This window comes from Siphateles boraxobius, unplaced genomic scaffold, assembly GCF_051911475.1.
Source record: "Siphateles boraxobius isolate OS27281-9 unplaced genomic scaffold, OSU_SipBor_1 66, whole genome shotgun sequence".
Taxonomy (NCBI): Eukaryota; Metazoa; Chordata; class Actinopteri; order Cypriniformes; family Leuciscidae; genus Siphateles; species Siphateles boraxobius.
The window spans coordinates 9,169,602-9,180,083 of record NW_027509193.1 but is presented as its reverse complement, the minus strand read 5'-3'; the positions used below and the strand labels follow the sequence as shown (position 1 = coordinate 9,180,083).

The 10,482-nt window shown below is 36.9% G+C and overlaps 1 protein-coding gene across 1 annotated transcript; it reads left to right on the top strand.

The window, feature by feature from the left end:
* The first annotated feature begins 91 nt into the window (after positions 1-91).
* Positions 92-6,989, top strand: hoxb9a (homeobox B9a). Its single transcript, XM_077212078.1, has 2 exons — positions 92-2,469; positions 5,049-6,989. The coding sequence occupies exons 1-2, from the start codon at positions 1,956-1,958 to the stop codon at positions 5,282-5,284; spliced, it is 750 nt and encodes a 249-aa protein (XP_077068193.1). The 5' UTR covers positions 92-1,955; the 3' UTR covers positions 5,285-6,989.
* Positions 6,990-10,482: the final 3,493 nt, after the last annotated feature.

Below are 10,482 nucleotides of genomic sequence, written 5' to 3'. Positions count from 1 at the left end.
AGAGAGAGAGAGAGAGAGAGAGAGAGAGAGAGAGAGAGAGAGAGAGATTTTTTCTGAATACACAGCCTACTCGAAACACAAGTTTCAGCACTAAAATAAAAACTTAGACATAATACATCTCATTTTGAATATCACTTCACAAACTTTAAATAGCTTGATATGCCATAGGCTATATGTTCCACGGTAATTATTCCGTATTCAGTTTCAATATTATGTAGGCCTAATGAAATACGATCTAATACGGTCGATTTAGGATTAAAGAGTAGTATTTAATGTCAGTTTTTGAGATTGTGTTTCCCTCTGTGTTATTCCAACAGAAGGCAGAGTTTTTTGCATTCATAACGTGTGGCAATGCGCCGCTGATGTTTTTTTCTTCTTCCTTTTTTACAGGGTGTTGTTAAATGCCTTTTGAAAACGCTGGGTTGTGATTTAAGTATATTTAGCAAATACTGATGTAATTACCCCTTTAGTGGTTTTAGTCATTCTATAGCGCTACTTAGCTATTGCACAAATCTATCTCATTATGCAATTTGTTTACGCATGGTTACGAATGTGGTTAGTAAAATTAGCACGAAGCCAAGAATAGCCTATCTAAAGTCACAAAGAAATAAGATGGTAAGGTGCTTTAATTGTCTTTCTTTTTTTTTTACTTAACTCTGTCTAATAGCTCTATAACTCAGAAACAAAATGTGCTACTGGTCATTTTGCTGAAGCACAACAGCACCATATAGACTCGATCATTCATTTTTTTTAAGGGAAAACTGCTTATTGGACACCACCAAGATGCATAGCAAGTGCTGAAATCACTGCATATTATTGATGGTCCCAGACATTCACAACAGACAGTGAAATCCTCTCAAAAACGTCTTACCTTTTACAAGCGTAATTCAGAATTTCTGAAACAAAATGTTGCAGAGAGATTAGAACGAACGTGTGTGTATTTGAATAAAGCATCACAGTGATCAAATAGGAAAAAAACCTGTTTATTTTGAGTGTGTGAAATGAGCGACTGGATGGAATACTGCAGCGGAGTTGTTCACGGTCCTCACCACAGGCAGTATATCAGGCCTATAAAAACCAAAGCTGCCTGATGTAGTATTTTATTATAGTATTAAACGACCAAAAAAGTTCAAGTAGTTTCTTCCATAAATACAAGGGGATTGTCGCACGGTGCTGTTTAATACCCTCGTTAAGAAAAAAATGACTGTTAATTTCCCAATAAAGCTGTTCATTATCTCAACGTACTCCTATTACTCCAAGAAGGAAGAGGTTTGCTCTTTGGAGGTTTACAAGTTTAAACACGTGGGGGGTATAAAATATTTTAGGGAAAAAAACTTTATAAGCAGACGTTACTGCTTTAATTTGTTTTTTGTGAATTCATGTTAAAATCTCTATAAATTGTCATGAAATAATTGTTGTCATACATTTATTATTAAGTAAATGCTAAATAATGTAATGATAAAGCTTCCATTCAGCTCGTATGATGTAGATCATAATATAATACCACATCAATGCATTGGGGGGAAAATTTTTATCTTACTTATTGTGGGCCATTGCACCCCGCATATGCATTTTTATACATAACGTCAAAAACGTTTCATAATTTAGGCTGACATTTTCTCGACTGCTTGTAGATATCTGGAGATATATGGACACACTCCCATTTTGCATATTGCATAAACAAGACAATTTATTTAGATGGGAAATATAGAGAGCTCTAGAGGAGGAGAGCTTCGTACAGCCTCTTGGCGGATTGATTTACACCCCATTGATGCTTTATCAGGCTCGCGAAAAAAAGTCTGACCAATCAGTTCGCTCGGAGCGCACACCATAGCAGCCCGGCTCTATTTTGTTGGCGAGTGAGTAGAGAGGAGTACCGTAAAGAGGGGAGTAACGCACATTTCTATCGTACATGTTTTCCCTTTAATGAACAGTACGTTATATAATGTCCGAGAATGTCCATTTCTGGAACTCTAAGCAACTACTATGTCGATTCTATCATAAGTCATGAGGGAGAAGATCCAAACGCGTCCCGCTTCTCAAATGTACAGTACTCCAGCGCTAGACAACCGGGACCCGGCGAGCATCCCGAATTCCCCTCTTGTAGCTTCCAGCCCAAGCCTCCAGTGTTCAGTTCGTCATGGAGTCCATTCAGTTCCCACGCGTCCAATGGCTTACCCGCGGTCTACCATCCCTACATACCGACGCAACCAGTGCCTTCAACGGATACTCGATACCTCCGCACATGGCTCGACTGTGCACCGAGAGCAGAGCCGCTACCCGGGCAAGGACAGGTCAAGATGGAGCCGCTCCTGGGACATCTCGGGGAACCACCAAAACTCGTGGGGCAGCATGAGTTTATCTTGGAGTCCTCTACAGCACGGGAGATGAATTCTGGTCACAGCGCCGGATTTGAAGACAATAAGGACATATGCGAAGGCAGCGAGGACAAAGAGGGACCGGATCAGAGTAAGTTATAAACCTAGGAAGTGGACACTCTGTAAAGCGTTTAATGCTGTCATAAAACTAGAACAAAGCAACGGAGAGTAACAGACACCTCACGCAGCCAAGTATGATCATGTGGGATTTTCAAGTTTTCGCTAGCTTATAGGGACTCTTTTTAAAATCGAATCTGTGGTTTTCCCAGATTTGTATAGTATGGCTCTGATTTAGCCATGCTAAATATGTTTAGCATCGCTGACGACTGTTTTGATTTTTGTCCATTTGGAGTCATGCAGAGATTTCACACAACAATAAAATCACCTTTCGTGTTTTTAAATCATATTATTTGCGCTTATTTCATTCTTAAGTGACTTGTATTCCTTCTCTTTCTGTCTCTGTTAGAGTCGCTTATTTGCGCGTCAGTGCACTTTAGTGCACCAAGCAGTTTTAGGTCGGGCTGTAAATAGCTTTTTTTGTGCAGTGACTCGCCAAAGTGTCTCTTGGTTATACTAAAAAGTGCAAATGTTTCTTTTATGTTTAGAAGCTCTTGGCTGGCAAGAATAGGCTATTTTAACGTTTATTCATTTTTTCATCTGAATCCTTAAATAATGAAATCTATCTAAATCTATTTATGCGGATATTGACCATTGACTATATAGGCTAATCTCTAAAGATCGGGTATAGTTTAAAACACCACAAAATAAACTTTACTAATGCACGAATATTGTTTTTTAAATTAAATATCTGGCTGCTGGGGGTTGTATGTTTCCCCCAGACCTGTTTGCCTGTTCTTGAGCTCCCTCAAGAGTGGGGTTGAGCCGGTGCAGAGAATAATCCAAAGCATAATTCTCGCTCATGACCATGTAGGCATGTTAATTGCTGAAGTTTTCCAGCAAGTTTAGAAATGCAGCTAAAATCTTAGAGATTTGTTAAACGATCGTTTTCTGTCGGGATTAGTTAGAAAAAGCTAATCCATGAAATAGGCTGTGAACTAATGGAATTGTGTGCAATAGAAATCCCCAATGTACCCCGGGCGGCATTCCAGAATAAACTGTAGGCAAAGGCAATGATGTTGGGAGTCACATTTCTCGTTTGTGCTCATGGCTGCCTATGAGAAAGAAAAAGTTATAGCCCTCAAGTTGATTAAGTTATCAGAGGAGTCAAAATCCCCATCAATCGTACTGAGCTCTTTGGGAAATGTTGCGTTAAATTCTTAATACGATTAAATCCAAACATGGGCAAATTCATTAAAAAGAGCCCTAAGGCCAGAGGTTGATTGTCTTTGAAAACGATTTTGTTCAAATTTCCTATGAGGCATTAAATTAATCTCTTAACTATGTGTAACTGGTGCATTTTTGGATCATTTTTCTTAGTGGAAACACACGCCACTTCACATCATATAGTCTGACCCTCTTAGTGTATCATTGTTAGGGATCATGTCTCGGACCTGTCTCGTAAGTCGCAAGTAACAGATCTATCCGCAAGGCCTGTAGTTGATATGACAAACACATTAATCTTTTTATAAGCGTGTATGTAATTCCATCATTACAAAATACAATTGCGTCATAAGGTTTAGGATATCTTAGAAAGTTGATGGAGCCTACACGTGACTTGTATGTCTTGAGGCAGAAGCGATGGAGTTAACGCGCATAAGATGGGAAACCTCCACAAGTGCTTAAAGGGGATGCTTGGCTTTTTGTAACCTGCTAGCATTCGCCTTCAAAAACGGTTTGAGGCCCTGAAAATTGAGTTATGTGCCAAAGTTGAAGGTTTTTCATGCAACGCTATTAGTGTGAAGCACAAGCATTTAGAAGATTGCATGTGCTTTCGAAAATATTCCGTTGACGTCACTGTACCCACAGGTACTGAAGACATGCATAAGGTGACACATTAATGTTTGTCATTATAGCTAATTTCGAGTCACTGTAACATTCAGCTTCTAAGTGTGCATGTTGACAAAAGCCAGCACAACGGAATTTTTTTAACCTCCCATCTGCATTCCCGAGCAAACCACTGAGGGAGAAGACGCCTCGTTAGAGATTCTCTTCCTCCATAATTCATCCCACATTTCTCCCTAAAAAGGAGATAATCTAATGTCACATGTGGCCACATTTTACTGTGCATTCCAGTATGCTTAAACTCCAGTAGAGTTAGAAATTAAATCTTTTTCCTCTGAGTTCTCCTTCTTTTTTTTTTTTTTTTAAAGAAAACTTTGCTTAGGCTATCAAATGAACTCATGGTCACGCTTTGACATTCTCCGTTGCAGGGAGATGCATGATATACACTTTCACAGGTGAACTTAGATGGCAAAGTTGTACAAAGTATTTTGTACAAAGTTGTTATTTATGATGGTGGCAAGAGTAATTTTATGAAAATCTCAAGTTAATAATTTGAAACTGCATTGCTTTCCTCATTATTTTCATAAATCAAAGTGTTGGTTTTCATGCATTTATCGGGGATGGCGCCAAGAGCACTTTATTTTAGTAATATTGATCGTCTACGTGAAGGCTGTAAGTTTGAGTGCATTGTGAAATCTTTCATCTTTCAAATTGGAATCTGTACTAACATTATGATATTTGCTTCTTGTTTGTGTCTGTCATTTGCAGACGACCCATCTGCCAACTGGTTACACGCCCGATCATCCCGGAAGAAGCGATGTCCATACACGAAATATCAGACCTTGGAGCTAGAGAAGGAATTTCTGTTCAATATGTACCTCACGCGAGACCGGAGGCACGAGGTAGCTCGCCTGCTGAACTTGACAGAGCGACAAGTAAAAATATGGTTCCAAAACAGAAGGATGAAAATGAAGAAAATGAATAAGGACCAGCCCAAAGAATGATAACGCAGACTGGTGCCAGGCGTTCAAGCCTTCTACAAAGAGTCTTTTAAATCTGGAAGCTGATGCAAGAGTGTTTTACTGCATCAAAATGAAAACGCACTGCACACCATTTTCCGTATGACTGGACAGTGTTAAGCATATAGTATAAGGAAGAGGTGAAATGATGCAGAGGAGGGGGAAAACGTCGTGCCATCTCTCCCTACTTTTATTGCATTTTATGACTCGTGTGAAAGAAACGAACACTTCGTCAGGAAATAAACAGGTGATAAGGAACTGGTTTCAACAGGAGAAGAACAGCTGAAAAATTTTGCTTTTATATAGTTGTTCTCTATAATTTTTCATCATTCCTTTTGCCATGGACGTGTGCTGATAATGTATTTTAAAAACATAGGCTAAGCCTCATTCAATATACAGGGGAAGTTCTGCTTATTAGTAAAGCATGTTCACTTGTTTGTTAATCGACGTGAGCTCTCTTTTACATTATTATTATTATTGTTATTATTATTATAATAATTATTATAAGAGGAGAATAAAACAGCCGTTTGCTTGTTTAGTCTATATCGTGAAGCAGTTATTAAAGCGTGCATATATGCTAACGGGGTTTTAAAAACCTTTTAAGTTTATTAAATAGTTTCCTCTTGACATGTACGTGTGTGCGAAGATCTATGGTAGATGCACATAGTAAAATCTGTTGGTTGATTAGAATTTAAGGATAATATTAATAATAATTTCCAAATTTGCCCTCAGATCTTTAGCTTCGTTCAACAGTGTTTGTATCGTTTTGGGTTCAAATGAAGAATCAAACTGAAGTAATTGAATACAAATTAATTGAGTTGTTTTACCTTATCATTTTCAAATATCCCGAAATAATCCTTTTGAGAATTAGAGTGCAGGTTCCGACTGTAGCCTATGTATTTGTAGCGTGCCAGTAACCATAAAATTAATTCGTGATTAAATGTGTAACAACCTTTATTTCAGATTCGGTCGCAGTTGTTTACATAAATTTGCGCATGCCTCGTATTGTGTAGTTTTCTTATGTCCGTGTTATTGGAAACGCTAGTATTAATTCGAAGTTGTTTTATGTCCAGTCTAAGGATTGTAATTTTAATTTATTGTAAATAGGTTAATAGTTTTTTTGTTTTCAATGGAATGTTTTATATGTTGTAAAAATGCATACTTGAATGAGCTGATACACGTAACCTTTTAATTTTTCTATTTTGTTTACACGTTCCTTGTATGTCCAGAATCATGTCCGTTGAACATTGTCAGTGATGCTTTTTTTTATGTATTTGGTCGTTCCTAACAATTGCTTTATTGCTTTAGAGAAATGTTTTATGTTTTTGTGTGATTTGACTTTACTGAAATCGAGCGAGTCTATCTTCAAATGTCAAAAACTCCTTAAATTGTTAGAGGTCATTAACTCAATTGTTTCCCATTTTCTTTGACGCACGTCTAGTCAGGAACATACACAGGCTTTTTGTGCTATTTTCTAACGCTTGGTTTATGGCTTCTGAGCATTTATTAAAAGACAAATAGAGACATCGCTAAATTTTGAAGAACATGCAAAGACCTTCTTTTATTCGCAACACAACGTCTAATTTGTGTTTTGTTTAGGACTGCTCCGTCTCTTTTTGTGTTCTTGTTTTGTTGTTAATCTGTGCTATTGCACTGTTGATGCTGGACTCATTAAAAGTTTACATATAGACGACACACAGGTATTGTCATTTCTATGCACACAACAAGGCATGTTGGTGAAAGATACCCAAATACAATAAGATTTATAATTTAATGTTTCTTTTTTCTAAATGAGTGCACATTCTGTCTACATATCATTGCAAAAAGAACTCTCTAAACCTAAAAATCCTTCATATAGCCTAATTAAAACAAATGTACGTGGCACGCATATGTGTTATCGATACTACCCAGACACATGGGCATACTGTACATACATTTTGGTACAAAACATTTTTTTTATAAAAGCATGTGACAAATTGTACCCTCTTTGGTATCCTTTCCAATGCTTTTGATTGTAAACCAGCCCAAACTCTATCTCGTCCTTTTGTGCTATAGGCTAGTAAGCGACATGCTGTAGTGCTCCGTTTTAATGTTTAGCCTACTGCATTTTATAATGCGAGTCATATGTTGTAAATATGCTATCTGAGCTCGAGCATTCATCTTGAGACAAAATGAAGAAACGTGCAGCTCATATGTGGAAAGAAGAATGACTGAGAAGAACCATGACTCATCTTTGCTTTGGCTCTCTTCTTAACGTATTATTTGATTCACTCGTGATATTAGTCGTGTTATATTTGGCTACTACCGCATCCTCCAGATGCAAGCTATGCATCAAGAAGTAAGAAGGATATTTTGCGACGTATAATAAATTATGTAAACTACAAGGGATAAGGTAGGCTAGGTCTAACCTATATTTTTCAACCTGTGGGTTGAAGTTCTAGATTCTCAATAATGTAAGACCCGAGGCCCACTGTTATCAACAAAAGAGAACACTGTAAATGCAGTGGTCTTATTTGACAGTATCTTTGGAGCATTTGTTGTGAAATAAAAAATAAACTGATTTTACGAAAGATTTCGAGATCTTACCTATAATCAAACTGACGCAATTGCAAATTGGAAGAGGAAAGGAGACGGCATTCAACATATTGTAACCATTAAATATTTTTGAAGACATTGCCAGTTGTCCTGGCTCACAGATGTTTTCACGAATGCCTGTTCGTCACATATTAATTCAGCATAAGTCTGTCCTGATGATTACGGGGGTAAGGAGTTATTTTGAGTCCTGCCACACCATTAGCACCCTTTATTTTGGTGTTTTGAAAGGAAACAAACTACAGAAAGGATGTGCGCTCAATGTTCGGAGGAAATGGGAAGTCGACTGTCATAAAAAAAGAAAAAGAAATTCAATGTGGTGTGCCGCAATAAAATAATATGACTGCAATAAAACTTTATAGGGTATAAATTTCTGAAGGTTAAGAACTAAATGGCTGTAAAGCAAACACTACGCGAGAAAAAAAGATAGAAAATGTGAAAAACGTTTGAAGTTTCTAATAACTTTAAGGCAAAATAATTTGCGTAAACACTGTGTCCCCTTTGGGGGAGTCTGTTTTTTTCTTCTCTTTCTCGCACATGTCGTTTATTGTGAACAGCGTTTGTTCTTCAGCCGTCCAGATTCCTTACAGAGTAGGGGGTCGGGATGGGTGAGATCTGGACTTCCACATGAGAGCCCTGAGTCCAATTCAACCGACGCCCACCCTTTGTTCCATTTCCGAACTCACTGCAGCCCTTATAGCGGGCCATAAACTGCCACAAAAAGGATTTCTGGCGAGACGTCTGGGATGACCAACGTTAATTTGTTTACAACCTTTGGGACCGGGCTCGACTTCGCCATTTTGTGGGCACACATCCGATTGTGTCTTGGTAACAAAGGCCGGTTGCTATAGAACAAATATGTAAATTTCTCTAATACAGAACTGTCCTTTAAGCTACATTACATTCTCTAGCTATGTAGCTATGTAAATGTTATTGTGTTTATTACCGGCCTAGTTGCTGAATTATAAACATAAATACAATGTGAAGAATTATGGAAATGGTAATGACGCGTAGTTTTGTTGTAGGGTGCGTTGTCAATGATGTAAATAACTATGCAATAAAGTTTTCAAAAAATGTAAATATTTTTGCTTTCTTTTAAGAAAATTAATGTCTTCAATTGATCTCTGTGGTCGGTAGCTTAAAGTAAGTCAGTATTGACAACTAAAAAAGGGAAGTAAACGTGATGATGATTACTAGTAGTAAGCTTTTTGAAGTATTTTAGTGATGATGCTGGTACAGTGCACAAATGCGCAGCCCAAATAAGAAAAGTAAGGATTTATGCATATGTTTCATCGTGGCCTGCATATTAAATTATTTTTATTTCTAACAATGTGTATGTAATAAAATAAAAAAAACAGCAGCATCAACATAGTATTATAACAATTATTATATTATTATTAATATTAGTAGTATTCTAAGTTGTAGTAGTAGTGATAATAGGAGCAGCAGTATAGTATGCTTGGTGGTGGAACTATTAATACTGGTCTATAAAAACGAATAAGATGAGTTGAACCCAAATTAAAAATAAAGTCTCAAATATCATACACAGACGGAATGCTACATTTGAGCCTCATTCAAAATCCTAAGTCTAATAGTTAAAGATATTATTGAAATATTGGAAATAAAGAAGCGAGACTTTTCTTCAATTCTTTTTTATGGTTTAGCATTAGTGTTAGTGTTTCAACCCAATGTAAATTACTTTAGATATGTTGAAAAACACACAAGACTAGATCCTAGGGGTCGGTTTTGAATGGATTCCTTGTTATAGAGAATTAAAATAAGTACTTTACATCATTGAATTTGCACTTACTGAGCTGTTAATTCGCTCATTCTGTTTTTATGTCCGTTGTTTATAGAACCATTAGCTTTTGAACTTCCGTCTCATTACAGCTGAGTTTGCTCATGGAGTAACACACAATTGCCACTTGATGGCAATGTTGTTCCATCAAAAAGAGACTGACTGGCCACCCTCCACCCCCAAACCGGAAACACTGGGGCCAAACATTTGCAGGCATGTGCGGTATTACACTTGACTAAAGTAAGGTTCACACAATTTCCCTCTGTTACAGCGGCTTTTGAAAGAAAAGAAGAACATTAACTTCAGAAGATTCTTTAATCCGTGTGATAAAGGTCCAGAGAAACAAGTATAGGCCACTCTCTTTTCATTTTTTTCTCTTCTCTTTGTGTAGCCTACTAACAAATGTAGCCTATCTTTAAATTTTAGGATACACAACCATAATTACAATAATCAAGATTAGGCTACTTTTTTATTCTGTAAAACCCGAATAAAACAGTTAGTAAAAGTTTTCAGCTGCAGCTTATTGAGAATTATTGGAGCAATGTTGAGATTAATTAAATCACTTTATTATCTGCTCCGTTTTTATATGACCCCAAAAATTGAGAGATGTGATGTTTCGGTAATTGTTTTAAATAATAATATATATGATTTAAACAAGATATCAACACACAAAACTTAGCATAGAAAATTGTTTATTGCCAGTAAAAAACACAATTGCATTGAAACAAGAAAATGTAGGCTACAGCAACATACGATAGTGTGATGTTCAATAAATTACACCATTCATTTTATA